This window comes from Rhinoderma darwinii, chromosome 12 (genome assembly GCF_050947455.1).
Source record: "Rhinoderma darwinii isolate aRhiDar2 chromosome 12, aRhiDar2.hap1, whole genome shotgun sequence".
Lineage (NCBI taxonomy): Eukaryota > Metazoa > Chordata > Amphibia > Anura > Rhinodermatidae > Rhinoderma > Rhinoderma darwinii.
In genome coordinates, this window is record NC_134698.1 from 57,425,996 (window position 1) to 57,453,810 (window position 27,815).

Genomic DNA, 27,815 nt, shown 5'->3' on the forward strand with positions numbered 1-27,815 from the left:
TTACCCCAAACAACACAAAAATATATATTTTTCTGTTTGGTTAATAAAGCCTAATAAAGAATACAGTTGACTCGTAGTTATGAGACCACTGTATTCTGAGGAAAGCGTTTACCCGAATCTCCCTACCCCTCACACCAATGACTGACCACCTGCCGTGTATCTTTATATGGCCGCCATCAATCACTGCTTAGAAGGGCAAGGGGAGGCTGGTGACAGCGCTCTTCTCTTAAATACTCCACTTTAATCGGATGTCACCCATAGACAAAAGGACAGAGCTCACTCTGTGCTTCCATATGTATGTCCAGCTTTACTGTATTGTCTGTGCGGACTTAATAGGATTGTATCCCTACTGTGGCTTTGTGTAATACTGATACAGTTTTATTTTTTATGTTATAATATCAGAAATCAAATGCAAACATCTGTTACTGCTACACAGTGCGCGACAAAAGAGGGTTATACAAGGGTTAGGGATAAAATCCAGCAACATTGAACATGGGTTTATAAAAAACGGACAGGGGATGTAAAATACGGCTATTTATCCAGTGATATATCCCTCCTGCCCAAAACGCTCCTGCCCAAATTCTGGGGACAACCCCAAAACCAAAATGAAAACGATATTGGTTTTAACCTACATTCCCAGATGGTATACATACCCCGTGTACATGTTTGGGAGAGGCAGGTTTTCCATGGGGATGGCGCCCGGGCCGCTGAACATGTACAGTGCTGGTTTCGATATATTGATGACATCCTATTTATCTGGCAGGGGTCGGAATGTAGCTTGGCAGAATTCATGCAGCAGTTAAATTTAAACTCTTACAACATCAAATTAACTTACAAATCCCATAGACAACAGATAGATTTTCTTGATATAGGGATTTTTGCTGATGGTGATGGTTTCCTCCAGACTGATGTCTTCCGGAAATCCACATCAGTAAACTCACTGCTGCATGCTACGTCTTTCCACACACGGTCAACCGTTAAAGCTATCCCGGTTGGGCAATTTCGAATGCAGATGGTATGAGAACATTCAAAATTAGAGATTACATCTCTTGCAGCACTACACACGTAGTCTATTACGCACTTTGTGGGTGTCCTAAAATTTATATAGGTCTAACATCCAGACAGTTGCGGATACGCATCAGAGAACACGTACGCGATATCATCGGAGCTAAGGCAATAAGCGACTATAGACAACTTAAAACATTGCCTAGACATTTCAAACAATACCACGGCTGTAATCCCAAGTCTCTCATGATTCGCGGAATTGACCGCATACACTGTGGCATCAGAGGGGGTGATCTGAGGAAGGTATTGGCTCAAAAAGAGTGTATGTGGATCGTGAAACTGGGAACTATGATCCCTAGTGGGCTTAATGAACAATTAAATTTCGCCCCTTTTCTATAAATTTCCTTACCACCATTTGCTTTTAATGTAACTTTCTTTTAACTGTTGTGTCTTAACTTTGCTACATAGGCATTTGATACATTAACTCTGTGACAGCATTTGTCTTTGACGAGACCTTGAAATTTATCATTGGATTCTACTATCAAGAAAAAAGAAGAAAATACTGTAATATTAAAAATACATATATATGTTCCTCTGCATACATCCTGTTTATGTACTGACCACAATATATGTGTTTGAGACAGCAATAGTTTTGTATTTTTCTTTGCTGTTCTTTTGTATTGTTAATACTTATTTTTTTGATCAGTGACATTGTGCCTACCGTTATATTTGGCTGACAGTTCGTTCCATGTCATTTTGATAACTAATACTGTATATCTATGCATTAATTACGCTACTATAATGTCTGCACTATATATACACATGTTGGCTTATGTGATTTTATCCCTGCACTTCTCCTTTTTTAGCCATTTTTCATCACTCATCTTAACAAGAGACTTAGTGTCTCCCTTATATCTGCGGACACAGACCGTGTTTCTCTGTGCCCTCAGTCTTAATCCAATTTTGTTTTATAACCACGACGAATGTTTAGGGTTTTCTATGCATAACCTTTACTACACTTAAATGTTAGTGCCACTATTTTGAGCCCCAATATGCATTTTTCCAATTGTTAACCACTTATTTTTCTATCTTCGGTATCACATCCTCATTACCTATTTTTATCGATTCATCGTTCCACTAGGATGGCTCCGATTCACACTTTTTATACATGTCACTTTCTTTTCTTTTCTTTTCTCTGGCAGTACATTGCTTCTTTTCTCTTCTCTCCACCTTCCAATGAGGTGCACGCATCTCCTGTACGACTCCGCTGTGTGGCTTTGCCTCGCTCCCGCCCCCCTTGGCGCACTGCGTATGCTCAGGATCCCTGTACGCGTCGGGGATTCCGGGCGTGCGCTACGGTGCCAGGGGCTGGAGGTGGGGCATGCCTCACTTCCGGTTTTCGGCAGGGGATGCACGCCGCTGTTCCTTGGAAGGTGGGAATTGAATCGGTGAAGCACACCTGTCGCCCACTATATATAATGCTGTCTCATTTTCTGATACGTCACACCCCTTGAGGAAGCAGACCGCGAAACGTACGTTGGGGTTAAATAGCACACTTGATCGACTCTCCCAGTCCACTCACTATGGGTAAGACGACTTTTTGAATAGAGGGGTGGGGGCTGATTTTTCAGTCTGTGGACCTCCTTTTTCAGGTGATTCATCTCCATTCTTCACCCTGTTCTTTGTATGTGAAGGTTGCACTTGTATTAGGATATAATTATTTATCCGTACCATTAGACACTGTGCCCTTGTCTCATACTTTGTACCTAGATTGTTTGTTTACCTTGCCCTGGATTACTTCTGGGAGTCTCCCCTGTTGTGCTGTTTTGGAACTACAGAGTCCTTTTGTCCTTTTGTAATTTTTTTAACATTTTATGTGTATTTATGTGTTAATAAAAGGTATTTAATTTTACTATACTTGGCTATCTAGCTCCTTGATCTCCTTCTGTTTATATACCCCATGTACAGGTCTAGGGTGTGATTGTCTTTTTTACTTTTTATTAAAAAATAGTTTACTGGTAAAAATAGTTTATGCACTGAGTTGGTCAGACATCTGGCCATCAATGGACTTTCTATGTGCCACAGCACAGGAGTGGTGGCAAGCTCGAAGAGAAGGATCACGTTGTCAGTCTAGACCAGGGGTCTCAAGCACGCAGCCCGCGGGACACAGAGCCACTAGACTCTGGAATTCCCTGACATCGCTGTCCACATATGAACAGCGATGTCTGGGGCTTCCCCAGAGCCAGAGTCCCGTGCAGAGCGCTAGTATCGGCTGTGCTCCGGGACTCTGTGGAATTCCCTGACATCGCTGTCCATATATGGACAGTGTGTCAGGGTCTTCCCCAGAGCGGAGTCCCGAGCAGAGCGCTAGTACAGGCTCTGCTCCGGGACTCTGTGGAATTCCCTGACATCGCTGTCCATATATGGACAGTGTGTCAGGGTCTTCCCCAGAGCGGAGTCCCGTGCAGAGTGCTAGTATCCGCTCTGCTCCGGGACTCTGTGGAATTCCCTGACATCGCTGTCCATATATGGACAGTGTGTGAGGGTCTTCCCCAGAGCGGAGTCCCGAGCAGATCGCTAGTACAGGCTCTGCTCCGGGACTCTGTGGAATTCCCTGACATCGCTGTCCATATATGGACAGTGTGTCAGGGTTTTCCCCAGTGCGGAGTCCCGGGCAGAGCGCTAGTACAGGCTCTGCTTCGGGACTCTGTGGAATTCCCTGACATCGCTGTCCATATATGGACAGTGTGTCAGGGTCTTCCCCACAGCGGAGTCCCGAGCAGAGTGCTAGTACAGGCTCTGCTCCGGGACTCTGTGGAATTCCCTAGAGCAGGAGTCCCAGTAATGTCAGGACCACAGCTGGAGTCCCAGGAAGAGCCTACTAGCACTCTGCCCGGGACTCCAGCTCTGGGGTTGCCCCTGACATCTCTGTCCATATATGGACAGTGATGTCAGGAGCAGAGCTGGACTCCCAGGCAGAGTGCTAGAAGCGGCTCTGCTCCGGGACTCCAGCTCTGGGCAAGCCCCTGACATCACTGTGGCAGCATCTGCGGAGGGCACTGTGGCAGCATCTACGGAGGTCACTGTGGCAGCATCTACGGAGGGCACTGTGGCAGCATCTACAAAGGGCACTGTGGCAGCATCTACAGAGGGCACTGCGGCAGCATCTACAGAGGACACTGCGGCAGCATCTACAGAGGACTCTGCGGCAACATCTACAGAAGACTCTGCGGCAGCATCTACAGAAGACTCTGGGGCAGCATCTACAGAGGGCACTGCGGCAGCATCTACAGAGGGCACTGTGGCAGCATCAACATAGGGCACTGCGGCAGCATCCACAGAGGGCACAGCGGCAGCATCCACAGAGGGCACAGCGGCAGCATCCACAAAGGGCACTGCGGCAGCATCCACAGAGGGCACTGCGGCAGCATCCACAGAGGGCACTGGGGCAGCATCCACAGAGGGCACTGCGGCAGCATCCACAGAGGGCACTGCGGCAGCATCTACAGAGGAATCTGCGGCAGCATCTACAGAGGGCACTGCGACAGCATATACAGAGGGCACTGCGACAGCATCTACAGAGGGCACTGTGGCACTATCTAAAAAGGGGCTGCCCAATCTTGACATGTGTGTCTGCCAAACGCTGCCAACTGAGCCGCCGGACACTTAAACTGGAAAACTGGATTGTTGAAATAAGCACGTGGAGAAATATCTCAAATTTTAAACCTAGCGGTATTATTATAGTAATGTAGTATTAATTTTATAGTAATGTAGTATTATTATTATTATAGTAATATAGTGTTATAGTAGTTCAAATAAGTAATTTATTAACAATAATTTTGTGTTGTATCAAATTTGAAAGTAATGCGGCCCGTCAACTTCCCATTTTTTCTATATGCGGCCCACTTACCCTGCCGAGTTTGAGACCCCTGGTCTAGACTGTTACATCCACGGCTGCGGACCGTCTGTATTACTCACCCCTCGACGGCCGCAGCCATGGACTTGTGAGCGCTGGTCCCCAGGAGACGCCAGCGCTCACTTCCACTCCACTCTGTGTCCCGGTGGGGACGCGCGCGCACGCTCGCGCCCAGTCTCAAAGAGCCAGTGTGCGCACATGTAAATCATCAGTAATTAGCTCTGCCCTTTTACTCCTTGCCTGAGCGTTGTTTGTATTCCTCTGTTAGTCTTGCAAATGGTCCCGTAGTCGTATCCTGTTCCCGTGCCCTACTATCCATATCCTGTGTTGTATTTGTTCCTGTGCCATCTTTAGTGTGGATTCGCGTTGTGCTCTCTATTATGTCTGCTGTGTTACACCACGTCTGGTGTCCTCCGCCACGTTTTGCATCACCTGCTGCCAAGGTCCCGTCTGTGCCTAGCCGTTACTACTGTCTAGACTATCACAGGTACCCTTGTTCTTGTACTCATATATATATATATATAGCAACAAAAGAAAACAGCAGCACTCACTAGAGAAGATGCACAGGTGCCAAGCAAGCCATCCAGATCCAAGGACTAGGTAGTATATAAAAGTAGAGATCGTGCAGCACTCAAAGTGGTGAAAATAAAGTGGTTTATTCAGCCAACAAACAGCGACGTTTCTGTCCAACAATAGGAACTTTATCAAGCATAAGGTCCTATTGTTGGACAGAAACGTCGCTGTTTGTTGGCTGAATAAACCACTTTATTTTCACCACTTTGAGTGCTGCAAGATCTCTACTTTTATATATATATATATATATATATATATATATATATATATATATATATATATATATATATATAGCGATCAAAAAAGTAGGCAGCACACCATCGGATTTAGTGAAAAAGAGGGTACTTTATTAACCCTAAGTGCGACGTTTCCGCTCTATCCACTAGAGCCCTCTTTTTCACTAAATCCGATGGTGTGCTGCCTACTTTTTTGATCGCTGTTGATATTGAGAGTTTTGGTCTGCTCCCTGGGGCCTGCACCCACATTCTTTAACCGGTGCTGCTGGATCCTTGTTTGTTTCTGTGTATATATATATATATATATATATATATATATATACATATATATATGGACTTGGTACACTGTTGTTTGGCCAGCTGCTATCCCGCTACGGCGGTGCGGCACAGTGGGCCCACACACCCACACATCATGACATAGACATTGAAAAAACTCAATAGCTCCACCATACACAACATGATGAGCATTATATTAGGCAGTAGAATAGGTCTACTTATTTATTCATTTTACTTTTTTGGTTATTAGCACAAGGTTTTATATATCTCCTTAAAGGGGATGTGTAAAATGATAAAACAAGGTCTATTTTTTTTCCATATACATCGTCACTCTTGTTGATGTCTGGTATTCATACCATAGACAGTCCATGGACAAGAGTGGCGCTGTTCCTGACACAATTAAACCTCTTTGATGCTATATACTTAGCTTAGATATATCTAGAGCTACATTCACACTTTGCAGCACATAGCTATGTGGTCTTTTCGATTGACTTAAATGGAGGGAAAATATATAACTGCAGTTTTTTTACACATTATAGGAAGAATTTAAATAAAAAATACAGATGCTGATGATAAGCTGTATTTTTTATATTTTTTAATAAGGTGGTGCATCTCTCTTAACTACTAACACAAATAGTGGCACTCTGGCAATGTAGAAAGTGCAGTCATCATTGAAATAATAACATCACATACACATTTCTTTATCTTTCTTCTTCCAAACTTTATTTGTGATTTGCAATTTTTAATAAACAAACTAAAAAATGTGGAAAAAACAACAATTTTCTTTTTCCACCTGAACATATAAATCCCTTTAGGGGAGACTACATGTAGCGGCCACTGAGCTGAAAACTGCATGTTGGTGCGATTCGTGGCAGTACTGTGGCCGCTTTGTGTGAACTCACTTTTTGACTTTGACATCATTAGCACCACTTTGAGATCAGTAGTAGAAACAAGGTAACAACACTGCAAATGTATATATAAGCTGCAGGCTTTATAATGGAACCCTAAAAACATAGGCACATATACTGTACAGGCAATAGTGCTGCAAGTAAGAATGCATGAATTATCTACACCATAGTCTATGAATTCCCACGGTAAGGACTTGGCCAAGTGTAAGGTAGGAATGGAGACAGATGAGAGTGTCAGATCAGATCAAGCACTACTATTCTTTAATCAACTTCAGTTATTATAACATATCCATTGCATGCTTTATTATTCTGTAATATAGCTGTAACTAGAAAAGAGTTTAAATTGTATTCCCAGAGTTGACAATAATCACCGATTCACAGGATAGGTGATAATTGTCTGATCGCTGCGGGCCCCATCGATTGTGAGAACAGGGGCTCCAAACCCCGGTTCTTCCATACTGCACTACCCGCAGTGAGGAGGAACTTGAATGGAGTGGCGGTCAAGCATGCGCCCGCCGCTCCATTCAATGTCTATGGGACTGACGGAAATAGGCAAGCTCTGTACTCGCCTCTGTCCGTCATTCCCATAGACGTTGAATGAAGCGTCAGTGCACATACTCTAGTGCCGCTCCATTCAATGCACCCGTTCACGTGATTGCTAGGGTCCCCAGTGTTCAGACAATTATCGCTTATCCAGTGGATAGGCGATAATTGTCAATTCTGGAAATACCCCTTTAAAGAGCAAAATGCAGAAATAACGTCAGGTAACGTTGTACAGTCTGGTCATGACACACAAGTCAAGTAATTCTGAGCCGTCTACAAATAAATCAGGGGGATCCTTATGTTTAAAGCCTAAGTCCAGTCAAAACCTTAGAAGGGTTTTACAGACAGGCGGCGGTTTTCATACTGATGATCTCTCCTCCGGACAGGTCATCAGTATATTAGTGGGGGTCCAACACCTGAACCCCGCACCGATCACCTGTTCTGGCTGCCTCCAGGCACCAGATTTTTTGCAGTGGCCAGTGTCGGAAGCAGTTGGCTCCGTACATTGCATAGTGGCCATGCTGCAGTACTGCAACTCTGCTCCTAGTCACTAGAATAGCCATCTGCTTCCAGCAGGAACATATGTTGCCTGGAAGCAGCTGGAACAGCTGATCAATGCGGGGTCTGGGTGTCGGAGCCCCACGATCATATACTAATGACCTATCCTGTGTAGAGGTCATCAGTATGATAAACTGCCCGTGCCCGGACAACCCCATTAAGATTCAGGTGATACTGCAGTTATATCCAATCTCACTATCCCTCCCCACTTCATATTACACAAAGGAAGCTGAGATATGTGGAGTTGTGTGACAGGGTCCTGACATTGAAGAGCTGATGATCATAGCTTAATCTTTAGGTTTTAGAGGAGTTAGGCTTTAAATGACTTGTATATTTAGGGGTTACTAGGCTTCAATCAATGTGGATTATACAATATGGAGATTTATTTAGAAACAATCATATCATGTAATAACTTAGTCAACTATGATAACTTCTAATAAATACAAAGGATCTGGTCACGATTGATTGGTTGTTTGCATGCGTAATCGGAATATGTCTACTATTGACTTGAGCGCTTATTGATGATGATGAAGATAATGTCAGGACAATATTTTCCGATGGATTAAATGAGCAGATCCAATATAGTCAACTATGCATAAGGGCATGGTGACAGACTGCTTAAGGATAACTGCAAGTATGTTCAGCTTTAAAAACTAAACTAGACAGCAAAAGACTGAAGGTAGGTGGCTACAGGATACAGCAGAAATGCAATATTTTACTACACCACATAAGGGCTCCACCTGCCGGCCCAATTAAATAACATTCATTTTGGTGGCAAAATGTCATGACCAAAAATATAACATGGCAGCAAAGCTTCTGCGAGACATGCATACTGAAATAAGCCATTTTAATACTGCAGAAAATCTGAAAAAAATATATATATTCTTGTAAAGTAATAAAAGTAGGACCAATTGTTTAAATCCCTGTATTGATATTGGCGCTCTTCTATACTCTCCACCATTGGACATGGCGGACACATGTCACACACTGTGTTGGATGCCACGTTCTGGACTTCCAATCCACCAATTTACTTGAAATTAGTGACACTAATGTTGTGGCTTCTAGTCAACTGGTAATATATTGGTTTGAGCCAAACAATGGCAGCTTCTACTGTATGTAGATGATGAGCAGAAACGCAACTGATGGTGGTGGGATTTTAGGTGATCAGAGGTGAGGGTATGAGCTGACCCCTTCCCAGGAACTGTAGTGCTCAGACGGTTTTCTTATAGTCAGAAATGAGACAGTACTTTCCGCACTTGACTTGGTTTTTTTAAATACTATTTTTTGGATGGGAAGAGACTGAATCTTTTTTCCTTTTTCTCTGGTTTGACCTCGGAGGCAGATGTGGAAGGGAGAGGCAGACTTTTAGACTTTGGGTTTTGATCAGACGTCTTCGCAATTGATGTTCTGAGAATGTCAATCCAGGTTTGTCTTTCAGCCTAAAATATGCAGAAATGTAATAGTAAAAATGAAATGTAGCAAATGTTTATCCGTAACCGTTCAGTACGAATATGTCAAAGGGTTTGTATCATGACCTAACCTCTGGGCCACACACCATACATAGTCAAGTTATTGTTATTAAATGCTGTCTTCATATTCATTTTTTACAAACTCACACTTTTTCAGCCTTTTTTCTAGCTCACGCTACCCATGGATCGCGCCAATATTACTGGGTTCGTGGGCGGGCTTGAAACTCCCCCTCACATGACCCGATGCATCTGTTGCAGCTTTACCACTCTCTATGCATGCCATACATGACCGGGGCCGATCGCTATTTCTCTATGTAAGATGTCACCCGGCCATAGCATGTACCTATTGCACATTGGCAGTATGTGCCACATAATACAGATACAGCATTTGTCAAGCAGAACGGGACACAGTGAACGATGCATGGCCGGCCACCAATTCAGGGAACACGGGAATGTACACAAGAGTGTTGGCATGGAGAATAGTTGGGTGGCTACCTTAACAATGAGCGATATTTAATAATTGATTGTATTTGTAGATTTTCTAAACTTTACATTTTTTATTAAATTGAACCCAATCTTGGACATGAGGAATGGTGGCACGCGAACGCCATATTGGGTCCACATTACAAACCTGTATTGTGGACTGAGTGGTGCCTGAGAACAAGGCTTGTAGAGGAGAATAGTCTGTGGTGTGCACGGTTTTATCATGAAAGATACACTTTAAATGTATTTTACATACCTCATCTTTTCCTTGGAAGAGCCACTCGTTGCCATCACTCAGCCTGGAAAATAAAAGTACCTTATTAATTCACTTGTTAATCTGTATGTTCACAATCTTACATAAAAGTGAAAGCAATGTATGAAACAATGTGAATATAGACATATAATTTACCTAGTAGGATTTACATTCGTTTTCAACATGTAAACTCTGCCACAACTTCCAGATACTTTGCCAAAATGCTTTTTATTAAATGTCACAGTATTATTATTCAATCCTTGGCATGTATGTAAGGCTGGGTTCACATATATCAGTTGTGTCCGGCCAGTTGTTTCTAGCCTGAGCCAGATACAACTGATAAAATTTTGTGCATTGGTTCAGCGTCCGTAGTCGGACTATAGCTGGACAGAAAAACCCTTCATGAAACGTTTGGGTTTTTTTTGGCTGGCGAAGGCGTTAAAACGGATGCAACTGATGCCAGAACTGCTCCCATAGGAAAGCATGGGATCAGTTCTGGCCTCAGTTTCCCTCAACCGGATATATGTAGAACCGACCTAACTTGAATAGAGTGAAAATGAAATTATTATTGACACAGCGATTGCAGTGCACTCTTAACATATACGCCCATTAAGCTCCCAGCGTATACGTTTAGCGTTTACGCAAGTCCCCATTCACCCTCCGTTGGGCTGGTATACGTCAGTATACTTTTTGTTTACCTGGATCGAATAGTGTAGACATATATCACAGGCTTCCGTTTAATGTATATGACATTAACTTTTCAATAGCTTTTTATAACGTATATGTAAAACAAATGTCATAATAACCTATGGTGACGGATGCCTAATAGTGGAATCCTTCACCCATAGGCTATAATGGCATCCGTTTAACATATACATCATGAAAGCTCTCATGAAGTGTACTTTAAATGTATGCTATCATTGACCTATAGGAGACTGATGTTGTCACAGCCTCTGTTTAATGTGTATGTCGGGGAGCTTTTGCCAGCCTATATGTCAAATAGAAACCATAAACGCAGTGTGAACATAGCCAAGTGGCATATAGTGGCCTTATAGTATATAGTGGTGGTCACCCGGCTTTATTTTTGATCCTAAATGGTAAGAGTATTGACTGATACAGAAAAATAAAATGTCTTGCCACATAAGTAGGCAGATTTGCCATTCAGGAGTCTGGAAATGACAATATAGTGAGAGATGTAATGGCGTCCCGGGTGCTAGGTATAACTTAGTGAGAATCTGGCAGAGCTAGAAGACGGGCAGTCGTGCAGGAGCCGTGAGAACTGAATATTTGCCATGGACACTGCTTAGCTACACCTCTGTCTTGGTGGCCATCATTTTTGTCACCCATATTTTTCAGCCTTATATATAATGGTTGTTTTTTATTTATATGAAGCTGTGATGAAAGATCATGACGAGTAATTCATTTTCCACCGTATTATACCAGTATCTCATTTACTTACTCACCTGAGCCTGAAAACATGCTTTTTCTTCTTATAGTCCGCCACTGCTTCACATGATGCGCTGCCCAGGAAAAGTGACTCTTCACCTTGTAAAGTTTCATGAAGAGCAAAACTCTTGACGTCCTTGTAGAAAAATAAGTCATTGTCCTTTAGGATACAGAAGACATTGTTCCAGGACCTGCATAAAAGAAATATCCCGTCAACACTTACCAATTTGTTAGTTTTACTTTTATGATTTCAGACAAGTAAAGTAGAAATGGTCACGAAGCGCTCCTGTTCTAGAAGGGGAGCAGTGAAAGAGTACAAGATGTGGACCCTATTGTGATTCTCTGTACAGGGCTTCCTACTATATGTACAACTACAACTAGTGGGCCAAATTACTTCTTATCAATGGCCCACATGGATGCCAGATATTGAAACATAGTGTTATAGATACATAATCTCGCCCAAAGTATGTAGACGCCCGACCATCACACCTATATGAGCTTGTTGGACATCCCACTCCAAAACCTTGAGCATTAATATGGAGTTGATCCCCCTTTTTGAGGCTATAACAGCCTCCACTCTTCTGGGGGCTTTCCACAAGATTTTGGAGTGTGTCTGTGGGAATTCTTGCCCATTCAGCCAAAAGAGAATATGTGAGGTCAGACACCGATGTTGGACGAGAGGGTCTGGCTCGCAAACAGCGTTCCAATTCATCTCAATGGTGTTCGAAAGGGGCTAAGGTGAAGGCTCTATGCCAGCCACTTCAGTTAAATTTCCATGCTAACTACAAAACCGCTGCAAATTGTGGTAATAACAAATGCGTTTTTCCATTTTTGTGACAGTTTTTGTCCAAACACAGAAGTGGACACAAAAAAAGGAGACAAAAACTGCATCAAAACTGTGTGTGTGATCCTGGCCTGTGAGATCTCACACAGGTGAAGCTGCAGGAAACAAAAGTGATGCTGAGCTAGTACTTCAGCTTCAAAATACAGAGAAGAGGAAAGGCTGCAGTAAGCAGTGGATCTCCTCCAAGACCTGGTAAGACATGCTGTATGTGACATTTAGGTACAAGAGGTACCACAAACCCTAGTACCAATTTGGCAATTCCACAGTAACCACCAACAGAAAATGCATGGAATATGGACCTTCCACCTCAGAAAGTGATGACAACCAGTTATTTGTCAGAATGAGGTAGATGATGGTTTTGAACAACCTCTCAGTGTCCTGTATGTGGCAGCACCTGTTTGTATATTCTATAGTATATATAGCACTGAACACCAGCATGGGGGCACTGCACACAGGAGAGAGCAACTACTAAACACCAGCTAGGGAGAACTGCACACAGGAGGGAGAGCGACCACTGAACACCAGCTAGGGAGAACAGGAGAGACCGCGGCTACTAAAAACCGGCTTGGGGGTGCACATAGGAGACACCACGGTTACTGAACACCAGTTAGGGGGAACTGAACACCAACGTCGGGGTGCACATTGCACATAGGAGAGATCGTGGCTACTGAACACCAACTTTGGGGATGCACATAGGGGAGACCGTGACTACTGAACACCATATTTGGGGGTGCACAAAGGCGAGACAGCGGCTACTGAACACCAGCTTGGGTGGGTGCACATAAGAGAGAGCTGTCAACTTTTGCTGACCTTTGTTTTTACAGAGCGGTTACTGAACTTTGTCCTTGCGGCACTGCTCACCAGGAAAGAGCAGCGCTACATTATGCGCTTAGTGACGCAGAACACCAGGAGAGAGAGCCGTGCAACATTGTGTGCTTGCCAAGTGTTCAGCAGCGACAAACAAAATGAAGCACTGCACTCTCTTCTGGTGATCTGCTCCGCAAGCGCATAATGAAGCTCTGCTCTCTCTCCCTATGCTCAGCGTCACCAAGCACACAACACGCTGGACACCGGGAGAGGAAAGTGTGCCAGCAAACCATGCCCCACATGCCGGCTGTGGTGTTACAGGTTGCTGAAACCTGGTCAATAGAATTGTATTACATCGAGGATGAACCATCTAAAGCTGCCTGAGCAACATAAAGATGGACGTAATAACAAATTATATCTATAAAGACCTCAACCAGCCATAAATACATAGCAGCCATTGAAGATTTTGTACTTATACTGTCATTTTGGCCATATTATGATATAGTTTTCGACCTGTTCTGTTTTTTCTTGAGTGGTCCTTCCAGGTCGTGTTTCCGGAGTAAGTATCCTTGCATCTGAACACTGTCAGAACTAGACAGACTTGCTGGAAGAGTGGAAATATCTTCTGTTATAATCACAGTTGGGTGTAATACACTGTAATCTGCCTGTTCGGTCTCTTGCTCATCTTTTGTGATATTCCACTCTTCCACTGTTGCTTGTGTCTCTTCTATAATATCCTGTTTGCTAGGCAATTCGGGTTCCTTTACTCTTATTACCTATAACATTACAACATGAAACAAACACGTCATAAAATGTCATCTGATCATTGCAGAATCATTAAATCTTGCAGACAGGATTGGGGAAAGTGACTACATGAAAATAAAGAATTTTTTATAAGACCATTGTGTCAATGGCTTAAAGGGGTATTCCGGTCACAAGAAGTTATCAGCTATCCACTGGATAGGTGATAACTGTTAGATCAGCTGGGTCCCCTACCGATTGCCAGAATGGGGTCCTATGTCCCCCTGTTCCCTCCAGTCACAAGCCCGCTGCCAGGAGACGTTGAATGGAGCACAGATCGGACGTGCTCCATTCAAAGTCTCTGGCGCTGACCGAAACAGCACCATAGAGAGTGAATGGAGCGGTGGCCGAGCATGCGCAGTGTTGCTCCATTCACATAGGGCACTCCGGGACCCCCGTTCTTGGGATCGGTGGGGCTCTCAACAGTCAGACCTCCACCAATCAGACATTTATTACCTATCCTGTGGATAGGTGATAAATGAGCATTATGAGAAAACCCCTTTACGCCAAAAAACCTGCATCAAAAAGGACACCTCAAACTGCATCAAAAACTACATGCGTGAAACCCGCCTTATGTTAGTATCACACATGCAGTTTTTGACAAATTTTTCTGAGTCAAAGCCAAAAGTGAATCCAAAAGAGAGCAAAAGTCATTGCGGGCAAAAAATATAGTCATTGCGGGCAAATTGCTAGGATATGCCACCAATGTATGATCACTAGACTCAAGTGGCAACAGTGTATGAAAGAACTGTGATACTACTTCTCCTGTTGGCTCAGCCTCCGAAGAAAGCTGAGCGATAATCTCAATTGTAGAAATTGAAATTAGAAGCTATTAAAGAATTAAGGCTATGAACACTTTTGAAATATATATATTTTTTTTAATAAATACGTCTAGCAGTGTGTTTTGTGCAACTTTCTAAATACATTTTATTAAAAATTATTTTTACTTTTTGATATATAGCTGCTTTGTATTTTGTATACAGAGCAGCTGTATCTAGCGCTGAAACCTGTATCCGTCAGGTCAGCGGAACTGACAGGTTCAGTGTCAGCGGGTCCTCAGTGTCTCTGACGCGTAGGATTCACCTGTAATCAATCACATCTAAGTTACGAACATAGATGTGATCGGAAATATCTTGATCACGCAGGACCCGCTGACACTGAACCCGACACGGATTGACATTTATTTATATATATATATACTGTTTCAAAGGTGTACATAGCCTTTAAGTCAGGCAGAACATTCACTTTAGGGGCATGTATTTCTGCTGCGGATTTGCTACAAACAAATCTGCTTCGAAATCTGCATATGTGAGGATGCATCCAGACGTGGTGGATTTCACAGCAGATTTGATGTAGGATAAGCCTGAAAAAGGCTGAAATCCGCAGTGAAACTCTTCTGCTTTTCGACAACGGACTGTGCATGATGCGGATCTTAAAATCTGCTACATGTAGATGGGGTTTTGAAAATCCCATCCATTTGTATTGTACTTGTACTGTCACTTGCTGAAGATTTGCTCTGCAGAACCCGCACCAGCACAAACTGTAAGCAAGTCAGATTCATTTCAGGTACTATGGCAATGAAAAAAGCTCATGTACACCCAGCAATCACTGCTAGATCCATCAGGACTTTATCAGCAAACTCGTAACATATGAGCCTGAGCTTAGCGTGAAGGAAGAACAGTCTGTCTCAGTTTCTCACCTCTTCTGATTCCTCAGATGTCTGGTAAGAAGTTGGTTCTAAATATTCTTTATCTTCTTTTGGTTGAACACTGGGAACACAAACATGTCAAATGGGTTTATTTCCTCCATCGTAGGTCATTTTAGCTACTAAGAATAATATAGGAATTGTAAATCTTTTCATCTGCATTCAATGATCTATCCATTAACATTGAATCTGGCCAGGCCATCATCTTATAGTTGCAGGTCCAGCTTCAGAAAACCCACAGTGATCGGCTACTATCAGAAACCCCCAGTGATCGGCTACTATCAAAAACCCCCAGTGATCGGCTACTATCAGAAACAGACAGTGATCGGCTACTATCATAAACCCCCAGTGATCGGCTTTTATCAGAAACCCCCAGTGATCGACTATTATCAGAAACTCACAGTGATCGGCTACTATCAGAAACCCCGAATGATCAGCTACTATCAGAAACCCCCAGTGATCGGCTACTATCAGAAACCCCCAGTGATCGGCTACTATCAGAAACCCACAGTGATCGGCTACTATCAGAAACCCCCAGTGATCGGCTACTATCAGAAACCCACAGTGATCGGCTACTATCAGAAACCCCCAGTGATTGGCTACTATCAGAAACCCACAGTGATCGGCTACTATCAGAAACCCCCAGTGATCGGCTACTATCAGAAACCCCCAGTGATCGGCTACTATCAGAAACCCCCAGTGATCGGGGAACCTTTAGCTTACTATATATTTCCCCTGTTGCAATTTAAAGGACCCAATATGAGAAATTCCTAAACTGTCAATGGAAAATGTGTGCGGAAAGGCAGCACATGACTGGATAGGGGGAAGGATCTGTGCCGATACTTGACATAATCAGCAAAGCAACAATGCATTTTTATGGTGAACTGGACTAAAAACGTCTATTGTTTATGTCAAGCTTCAGAAACAGGGCTCCTCCGGTTGCTACAGAGTGAGCTCAGAGAGATAAGTGGCATATGTGGCATGTTGTTTACTGGCCGATGATCTGCACTTTGCGTGGCTGTATTGAATATAGAATTGTTCATAATGGAACAGCATCATTAGGGCATGTGATGGCCTAAAGTAAATGGGATCGTCCCAATGACAGACAGGTTCCCTTTACGCCTCCTTCACACCTTCGTATGAAAATATGAATGGGATGTGGATGCGGAATACGTTGTCTGTTTTTTTACATTTTGTTCCGTTTTTGTTTCCGTATTGTATCCATTTTTGTCCCATATTTTGTTAGAAGTTGTCTCTTTTACATCCGTATTTGTTCCGTTTTTTGTAATGTTGCTGAAATACGAATGTAAAACCAGAATACAGACCGGCAAAAATCGAATAAGCGTTTTTAAAATCAACCAATTGACTTCTTTGCCCTAACAACGGTACCAATACAGATCTGCGCATTGAAAAAACCAGCATGCACATTAAAAAACGTGCGTATAAAAAAAGGAAGCGTGAATAAAACCATTCAAATGGATTGGCACAGTTCTTTTTATTACAGCCCCTGCCCCAGACTGTCTGTGCTGATCTCCGCGATAGCGCTGCATTGTCATTGTCGCCACTGTTACACAGGATCGTAATAATATTTCCGTCTTACTGAATCTCGGCCTGGACCTCTCTTGTTTCAGCATCAGCTGCCAGAGCCATTTGTTGCATCATGGCTTTACGTATTTCCAGCAATTCCAACTGAAAAGGAAAAACATAAAAATTTGGCTTTTCAGGGACTGTGAAAAGCAGGGACAACGAGCTTCATAGTGTCTGACAACCAGCACCTCGGATTTATGTAACTCTAAAAATGACTGAATACACAATAAAAAATACTTTGCACAAGAGGAAAACTTGGAGATTCATGTTTTTAGGTCAGTAAGAAATGTTGTTTAACCCCTTACTGACACAGCATATTTTCATTTTCGCATTTTCTTCCCCACCTTCCATAACTTCATTATTTTTTCGTCGACATAGCTGCATGAGGGTTTGCTCTTTGCGGGACAAGTTTCAAGGCACCATTTAATGTACCGCATAATGTACTGGTAAAATGCAAAAAAAACAGCGATTGCGCCATTTTTTGGGGGCTCCATAGGAGTACAAAGAAGACAGACCTGAGGGCCTTCATTAGGCCCCCAGGCTGCCGTGACGACCATGGCAGCCTGCAAATGCATCGCCATTGGCACGTCAGAGGGGGACGCCCCCCAGTCTCTAACTCCTTAGATGCCGCGGTTGCGATTGACCACAGCATCTAAGGGGTTAAACGGGCAGAATCAAAATGATCTTTGATTGTGCCGGTTGCAGTGAGGTGTCGGCTGTATTACACAGCCAACACCCGCTGAGTATGGAGCGAGCTCAGCTCGTGAGCCCGCTCCATACTTCCCCTTAACGACAGCCACTTACATGCACGTGCCATGCCGTTAAGAGGTTAAAGCAGTTTTCCAGTTTCAGCAAATAGATGTTATTCGTTTTCCTACAAACTTTCTGTATTCATTCCTCAGGGTTTTCAAGATCTCCGCTTGCAGTCATTCAATAGAAACCTTCATTGTCTACTCCCAATTACCTGTCCTGGTCATGTGATGAATACATAGCTTTGATAACTGTACTGTAACGAGTCCTGCACCTGTGTGTCCATCACATGACCAGGACAGATTTTTATCCACTGGAAGTAAACAATGGAGGTTCCTATTGAATGACAGCAAGCAGAGATCTTAAAAGCTGTGAGGAATTGATTCAGAAAGTATATTAGAACATTTTATAACTTCTCATTATATAAATAATAACATCTATTTGCTGAAACAAGAATAACCCTTTAAAATAGACCTGTGAGAAGTTCCATATGCAGAAGTGGAAATAACCAAGAAACGCTAGTGGTTATAATCCTTAAATCCGTAAATGTCAACTGTTTTGTAATAACACTCAGATCACGAGTCTATATATATATATATATTTTTAAGTATCTACATATTCTGGAGCTTTGCTAAAAGTTGGACAGCTGAAGACCTCGGCTATCTGTGTGGAGCTTGATCTGACCTTAGTTACCACTTCCATTTATTCAAAGGGATCCAGAGACTGCGCCACAAGTATGTGGCGCAGGGTTTCAGCGTATCATGTTACAGACGTACCGTAGTCAACCTTTCCAGCGCTGCAAATCTTTCTTCCCATGTTGCTGTGGACTTCTCAAAGGCCTCGTGCTTTTTTAACAACTTCTCCACATCATCAACACTGTTTCCAACATGCGTCGTTAACAAGTAAGGTTCCTTTGCTATTAACCAGGCTTCTGCCATAGAGGCGTCTCTAGCAAACTGACAAACTTCCAATACTAAAGGAAACAACACGAAAATATTATTTTTATTATTATTATTATTAATAATTACAACCCGTACAGCAGTATATTAGGGTAACCCTATTCTATTCTATTCTATCCAATCAAACACGATGTAACATTTGGGCACAATTCAGGTGAAGCAATGTTGGAAATCTTGTATGATGAAGGTATCCAGACTAGGAGTGAATAAATGAATAGGGCGCAGTGTATAAAATAGATGTGAGGTTGCGGCTCGGCTATACGTCAGGCTTGGTTCACAGTGCACTACTTTTGGCATGAACTCACTTGTAACTTCTTTGCAGCCGGCAAAGTATGTTATGGGGGCACTCTGATTATGTTAATGGGGGAGCTCCTGCTGTCATTATTAAAGAGTTGACAGTATTTGAGGGCAGGACTTGTATACAACTAAAAACTAATTTTTGGAAGTTGGAAACTATGTTTAAATAGAGAACGTTGAAGAGAATTTCTGTTGCGTGAAGATTTTCCATCTCGCCACTAGGTGGCAATATGTGTTTACTCACAAACACTGAGCCAGTCCCATCTCTTGTCCCATTTCTCCATCATCTCTGTCCTTCTAACAGCGAGTTCTGCAAGCTTCTCCTTTATCTGTTAAAGAAATGGATAATATCAGAGGGGAATACATGCGCATCATATGAATTGTATGTCTAGAATATGATAATTATAAAAAATATAATAAAAAAAGCCGGTTAGCAATAAGTAATGGTGTCTGGTATACGTACCCTGAAAAAAGAGGGAAGAAATACAACAGATAGAATGCTGAAAAGTCACATAAAGACATATATAAACTAATAATGTTTGACTAATTGTTTCTTACTTGCTTTATAAAAACAATATTCATCACTAAATAGACAGAATAGAGAGGAAACATATCAAATATAATACAGTTTCACTACATAATGCAAACTTTTCCTTTGCAAGTTATAACCTGAATTACATTCCAGAGCAGAACTCACAAATCTGCAGGCTCCAGAACTGTAAATGTAGCTCTGGACTATAATACAGGATCGGTAGAAGATACTGTAAGTATTATAATATTTATAAAGTTACTACATTTTTCATGCAAATTATTATGAGGTACAGGGATAACCCCCTCCATCTCATCTTACAATGCCAAATGCCATGCCCACATAGTACTGCATGCAATGCCTATATAATACTGCCATACAGTGCCTATATAATACTGCCATACATTGCCCATTCAATACTGCCATACTGTGCCCATATAATACTGCCATACCGTGCCCATATAATACTGCCATACAGTGCACATATAATACTGCCATACAGTGCCCACATAATACTGCCATACAGTGCCCATATAATACTGCCATACAGTGCCTATATAATACTGCCATACAGTGCCCATATAATACTGCCATACAGTGCCCATATAATACTGCCATACCATGCCCATATAATACTGCCATACAGTGCCCATATAATACTGCCATACAGTGCCCACATAATACTGCCATACAGTGCCCATATAATACTGCCATACAGTGCCTATATAATACTGCCATACAGTGCCCATATAATACTGCCATACAGTACCCACATAATACTGCCATATAATGCCCATATAATACTGCCATACTGTGCCCATATAATACCGCCATACAGTGCCCATATAATACTGCCTTACAGTGCCTATATAATACTGCCATACAGTGCCCATATAATACTGTCATAACGTGCCCATATAATATTGCCATGCTGTGCCTATATAATACTGCCATACAGTGCCCACATAATACTGCTATACAGTGCCTATATAATACTTCCATACAATGCCCATATAATACTGCCATACAGTGCCCACATAATACTGCCATACAATGCCCATATAATACTGCCATACCGTGCCCACATAATACTGCCATACAATGCCCATATAATACTGCCATACAGTGCCTATATAATACTGCCATACAGTGCCTATATAATACTGCCTTACAATGCCCTTATAATACTGCCATACAGTGCCCACATAATACTTCCATACAATGCCCATATAATACTGCCATACAGTGCCTATATAATACAGCCTTACAGTGCCCATATAAGAGTGCTATACAATTAGCAAATCATTTAATCATTTTAGGTGTGGAAGCAACAGATCAGATGAGGAAGACAGTGGAAGGGAACATTGTCTACTCTATTGTGCGTGTATCCTCCCGGGGCATTTCTCCATGATAAGTGGCACTAAGCTCCCATTGATTCATCCAGTGGCTACATATATTAAAAATCTTATTCTCTGTTTCTTGCATCTACCGAGTACAGATATTCTTGTGCTCTATAAAGCCTATGTACACGTTTGAAAAAATAAATTAAAATGTATAGCAGTGTGTTTGGTGCAACTTTCTAATTACTTTTTATTAAAAATAATTTTTACTTTTTCAGATGCAGCTGCTTTGTATCCTATAGCAGCTGTATCTTGCACTGAAACCTGTATCCATCAGGTCAGCGGCACTGACGGGTTCAGTGTCAGTGGGTCAGATCGAACGGTTAGGCTATGTTCACACGCTAAAGTAAAAACGGCTGTAAAATACGGAGCTGTTTTCAAGTAGTTTTTAAAGCATTAAACGTTTATTGATGCAGTTATTTTGGAGCCATTTTAGGAGCCGTTTTTCATTGCGTCAAAAATGGCTCAAGAAGTGACAGTTTTTTTATGCGGCGGTTTGAAAAAACTCTCCATCGGAACATAACGCCGTTTTTCCCATTGAAATCAATCTGCAGATGTCTGGAGGCGTTCAGCTTCCATATTATCAGCTGTTTTTCGAGGAGTTTATGCCCCAAAAAATGTCTAAAAATATGCCATGTGAACATACCCTTACCAATCACATCTAAGTTCATAACTGCAGTAACATTTTTAGTGGAGCCTCTTTGAGATGACCACCCAAAATTGCGTTAAAAAAAAGTATTTTAGTTGGGTGGTCCTCTCAAAGAAGAGGGCCAGGATATGATAGATCTGAAAATCTGTCACAGAAAATATTGTCTTGATAGGCGGGTGTTTTTTTTGTAGGTGTTTCACTATATATATAGGCTCATACAGTATATAATATTTTGCTAGACACTTAGTTCTTTACCTCTTCTGAAGCCGGATGATTACGAGCTAGAAGAGTTTTACCTAGCTCAACACAGCTGCCATAAGTCGCGTTTCTGGCTTCAATTTCAGCCATCAGTTCCCGGTGGTATTTTATTAGGAACTCAACAGACGACACATCTCTGTGAATCAAAAAATAGCACATAAACACATTTTTTGGCAACAGTTCAATGCACCTGTTAATAACACGCATGGGGGGCAGCCATGTTATGGGGTAAACCATTCACGAGACTGAAGCCTGCAGTGATTTCTATCTGGAATAGTATTAAAAAGTAACTTGTGACAACAGCTTTGTATAATTATGATTGTTGAGCAAAGATGATATTTAACCAGAAAGGAAAAAATGCTCAAGAAGCCACTTTCTGAGACTACAAAATATATTTGAGAGTGGTCACAGAAAGCCCTATCTGCTACTGGATATTTTAAGAAACTTTAAGACATTATAAGGTCTGCCTGGTGACAGCCCGAGGCCCACTTAGACAAAAAATGGACTAATTAAGGTCTTTAAATTAACCATGGCTGAGCCATAACCTGTACCTCTTTCTTCAGTTTTACATGGGAACAGGAATGCAGCCTGAGAAACCTTTTTTGCTGCAATTCTATCTAGTCCAAGTCAATGAGATGCATCTGGATTTGTTAGCATTCTTAACAAATGGATAATAACAGCTCCATCATATCTATCATAGTTACATAATTAATAGGGTTGAAAAAAGATACGGGTCCATCAGGACCATAGGAAGGCAAAACCCCTATGAGAGAGAAAACCCCTATGAGAGAGAAAACCCCCATGAGAGAGCTGCCAAATGCCAATTAGGTGGAAAAATTCATTCCCGTCTGCGAAATCAGAATAAATCCCTCGATCAACGACCCATCTCCAGAAATCTAGTACATATAACTTGTAATATTATTACACTCAAGAAAAGCATCCAACCATCACAGCATCAAGCGCCAAAGAGTTCCATAGTGTCACTGCTCTATGATGATGGTCAAATCGTCTTCTTGGTACTGCAATCCACCCATTCCCTTAATTACCTTGGTTGCCCTCCTCCAATTCAGCTATGTCCTTCTTCTTTACATGTTTCCAAATTTGTACACAATATTCAATGTGTGGTCTGACTAGTGATTTGTAAAGAGGCAAAAACATGCGTATGTGCATCTATGCCTCTTTTGATGCATCTCATGGTTTTATTTGCCTTGGCAGCAGCTGCCTGGCATTGGTTGCTAAAGTTAAGTTTACTGTCCACCAATATCTACAAGTCCCTTTCAGTGACCGTTTTACCCAGTGTTTTACGAAACCTCTAGCTTCCCCAAATCCCCCTGGAGTATTATATTATCCACATCTGTGTTGATTATCTTACAGATCCGATCATCTACGAATATTGTTATTTTTCTCTGTGCGCCCTCTACAAGGTCACCGACCTTTTAAGCGGCACAACATGAATTGCCCTTCAAAAGTCTAGATACACCACATCCTCAGCCCTACCCAGGTCCAGTCTAGAGCTTAAAGAGGCTCTGTCACCAGTTTCATACTTCCCTATCTCCTAACTAATCTAATAAACACTTTAATGCTGATAACTACTGTGTTGTTTTTCTTTAAAAAAAAGTTTATTAGGGCCAATGTTAGGAGCATTTTAACATTGATGAAAATTTTTGGTAAAAGCCCAACTGGGCGTTTTTTTTTACTTTAACCAAGTGGACGTTGTAAAGAAAAGTGTATGACGCTGACCAATCAGCATCATACACTTCTCTTCATTCATGTCCATCTTTGGTCACAGCACAGCGTGATCTCGCAAGATCAAGCTGTGCCATCACTTGCTCCTACAGTTCCTTCACCAGATCGTCGGGAGAATGACCAGACATCGCCTCCAGCCAGGAGACAGCTGGAGGCGATGTCTGGTCATTGTCCCGTCGCCCCCGTGAAGTAACTGTAGGAGGCCGGTAAAAGCACAATACACTGCAATACATATGTATTGCAGAGTATTATAGCAGCAATCAAATGATCGCTTGTTCAAGTCCACTAGGGAAAAAAATTGAATAAATAAATATATATATACTGTATATATATATATATATATATATATATATATATATATATATATACCTCCCTTTTTCCATTTTCTTCCTGAAGTAGGGAACATTTTTGAATGATAAATTTAACGGCATCGCCACATCCGTAAGTACGAACTATTATAATATAGCGTCATTTATCCCACAATACCAATTTTGTTGGTACCAATAAAAACTATAGCTCATCCCGCAAAAAACATGCCCTCAGACCATTCAATCGATGGAAAAATAAAAAAAGTTTTGGTCTCAGAATATGACGAGACAAAACAAATATTTTTTTTTCTACTTCTTTGTAGAAGTAGTACATCATAAAAAATATATAAATTTGGTATCATTCTAATCATATTTACCCGAATACCAGAATAAAGTTAACATATCATTTTTACCGCATGGTGAATGCCGTAAAAAAGAAATCCAATAAACAATGGAGGTGTCATCGTTTTTTTCCCATTCCACTGTACAAAGATTATTTTTTTTTGCAGTTTCCCAATATATGGTGCAGTAAATGGTATCATTAAAAACTACAACTCGTCCCGCAAAAAACAAGCACTTATACTATGTTGACACAAAAAAGAAAATGTTATGGCTTTTAGAAGGCAGAGAGGAAAAAAAAAAAATTTCAAAATAGCTGTGGCACCAAGGGGTTATTTCCTGCAGAACTCGGGAAGTACGCTGTCCGTATCGAGTAGCTCATCTATTTTAGTGTTTTTAAGGCAGCAATACACTGGGTTAGGCAAATTGCAATATGGCTCCTTTAAAAATGGAAACCATGATGCCAGTGTGAACAAAGCCTCTTTGCTGGCATCTGAAATATGTTCTGAATTACATCAACCTTAGTAGTAGAAAAAAAAGGGGGGGGGGAGGAATCCTCCAGCTCACCTGACACAGTGTGTGTGTCGCTGTCTGCGCCCGGGTCCTTTTCGTGTCGGTACACGTAGCAGAAGCAAAAAATAGGAGATGGGTTGGATCCAGCGCTTGGGTAGAGGTAAAATGGAAGAGATTTCCAAGTTTAATGAAATAATGTTAAAAGGTCCATTGTAGTATGGTCCTGGTGTGTGGGTAATAAGAGGATGATCCTGCAGAAGCCTACGCGTTTCGGACGGTGTCCACGTCCTTAGTCTTGGCTGTAGACTAGACTAAGGACGTGGACACCGTCCGAAACGCGTAGGCTTCTGCAGGATCATCCTCTTATTACCCACACACCAGGACCATACTACAATGGACCTTTTAACATTATTTCATTAAACTTGGAAATCTCTTCCATTTTACCTCTACCCAAGCGCTGGATCCAACCCATCTCCTATTTTTTACATCAACCTTACTCAACGTCATGTACCTTGGCTTCTCCTGGGTTTCAATCTGTCTGATAACATTTTCCATCCAGAGCATTAAATTGCGAACCATGCTGAAGAAATGGAATTTCTCAGCTACGCTACTCAGTTCTGTACGGCGCCCCTCACAAGCATCCAGGAGGGCTTTCCAGGCCTCTGTCACCTCCCTATCCTTTTCCTGTATCTCCATGGCTTGATCGCCTGCGTAGGCCGCATATAGTCGGGTTGCTGTCTCTTGGAAACCCTGGACCTATAATAAAAAAAATCACCATCCATCTTTAAAAGATATTATGTTATAACTGATCACTTATCTGTAGACTTTGCATAAAATAGTATCTCTCAATTGAATCCCTAATGAATAATTACATATCAAGTTGATAAAGGTGATGCCCTTGAAATAGAAAACTTACTTGACCGATTATGTATTCAAAGGCTGGTGAGGAAGAATTATAAGTGATATATGTACCTGTGAGCCAATAAAATGAATACTCCTTTCAAAATCTGTGTGTACTCTGTGCAATGTCTCGGCAGTATGTACATCTCCTCCCAGCTCTTCCGGTAACTCCTTGTGCTTCTCCTCGATCATGCTCAGGATATCTGTACCATCAAAGAAGTATTTGTGTAGATCATAAAATGCAGACAAAAGCTGGACACGGGTGTCAATCAGTTCCAGTAGATCTGCCCAACTCTCATTCAGGTTGTCCTTCCATTCTGCAATGGTTACAGCTTCAGAATGACCAGCATCAATCAGTTCCTCGATTAAAATGTTCACATTGTCCATACGTTCCTGCCCAATTGCTCCTGTCTCTTTTGCAAAGTCGCGAAATTTGTCTCGAAGTATCTAGAGAAAATCATTACAACAAGGAATAATGAAAGGTGACCTAATGTTTGAAATCCACCAGGATTCATTACAATTAAAAAGTTGAAATGAAACCTTACCACTCAAAACCAGAACGACACAGGTCCCATCATGTATGAAGCCATACAAGACATCATACCAACAATCAAGCTTGATGGTGGTGGTGTAATAATGTGCGGGCATTTTATTGCCTCCGCATCTGGACAACATAACATTACTGAAGGAACCAGAAATTCTGTATTGTACTAGCGAGGTTGTCTCAGGACAGACATTATTGGCATGTACCAGGGATATGTCATCAACATCTGATCCATTGGAATCTGACCGTTGTGACCCCAGCCGATCGCTAGAACAAAGAGGTAGCAGCGCTAGAGCGGTGGTGCCCCACTTCATCTCCTGTGGCCTCCAGAGGTGTTGTCCTAGCACTGCTGCCACTTCGTTCTAGCGTTCATGAGGGGTCACTGCCTGTTGGATATTAATGGCATATTCTAGCTATACACCATTAATGTCTATACTTGTCCTGACATCTATCTGTGAGCTAAAGGTGAGGTGTAATTAGGTTATACAGAAAGACAGTGATCCAAATATCTGAATGGCTGAAGACCAACAAAATGTATAGGATTGGCTTAGTCAAAGTCATGATTTGAACTCCACAAAAAAACTGTGGCATAATGTAAAACTAAAAGAAGTTTTTGCTTGAAAGCCTACTAATGTATATAATGCGCAATCTTTGCATTTCCTGGCCTAAAATTGTTCATCAGTGAAGTGAAAGACTGATATTAAAGTATAGCTAGTGTTTGGTTTCAATTGGGGGGTTTAACCACTTACTACTTTTTCACATGGGTAAAATACATGGCCGGCGTCAGCCCCAGGCAAACCTGGGCAGAAGTCATGGCCCACTGGGCTCAGAGGGCCCATAGCGATCTGTTTAAGCATGATCTATACTTGCAAAGTTGAGCGTGGGGTAGACAAGGGGTCCACTGTGACTCTATTGCCCAAAGGTCTACATATAGTGAACTTCGTTCATAACCATGTTACTTGTTTGCTCAGGTTCCCTTGTGATAAATATGTAGTAACAAAAGACATCTGGAAACTTTTTCATAACACTTTTATTCCTTTTTGGTTTATTCAGTAGGTGTATGTCATATCTTTCTAACCATACCCATTTAGTGCTCAATAACCAGTGGCTGGTCCTCACAAGACCTCGCTTTTTATGCTCTAAACATATATACATGGAGACATTGGTGACCAATGACTTACATAAATTGACCTGAACATTCAGAACTTGATTT

General features: G+C 41.9%; 1 protein-coding gene across 1 annotated transcript in view; it reads right to left on the reverse strand.

Annotated features, from left to right (window-relative positions):
* Positions 1-6,653: 6,653 nt before the first annotated feature.
* Positions 6,654-27,815, reverse strand: part of LOC142664805 (spectrin beta chain, erythrocytic-like) — a 77,681-nt gene continuing 56,519 nt past the window's right edge. Inside the window, exons 26-36 of the mRNA XM_075844142.1 lie at positions 26,131-26,505; positions 25,670-25,914; positions 22,250-22,388; positions 19,661-19,745; positions 18,937-19,133; positions 17,424-17,512; positions 15,818-15,887; positions 13,831-14,093; positions 11,684-11,857; positions 10,224-10,266; positions 6,654-9,454 (exon numbers count right to left, since the gene is read on the reverse strand). Coding sequence (XP_075700257.1) covers positions 9,293-9,454; positions 10,224-10,266; positions 11,684-11,857; positions 13,831-14,093; positions 15,818-15,887; positions 17,424-17,512; positions 18,937-19,133; positions 19,661-19,745; positions 22,250-22,388; positions 25,670-25,914; positions 26,131-26,505 — 1,842 coding nt within the window. The 3' untranslated portion in view covers positions 6,654-9,292. The remainder of the gene's footprint in view (positions 9,455-10,223; positions 10,267-11,683; positions 11,858-13,830; positions 14,094-15,817; positions 15,888-17,423; positions 17,513-18,936; positions 19,134-19,660; positions 19,746-22,249; positions 22,389-25,669; positions 25,915-26,130; positions 26,506-27,815) is intronic.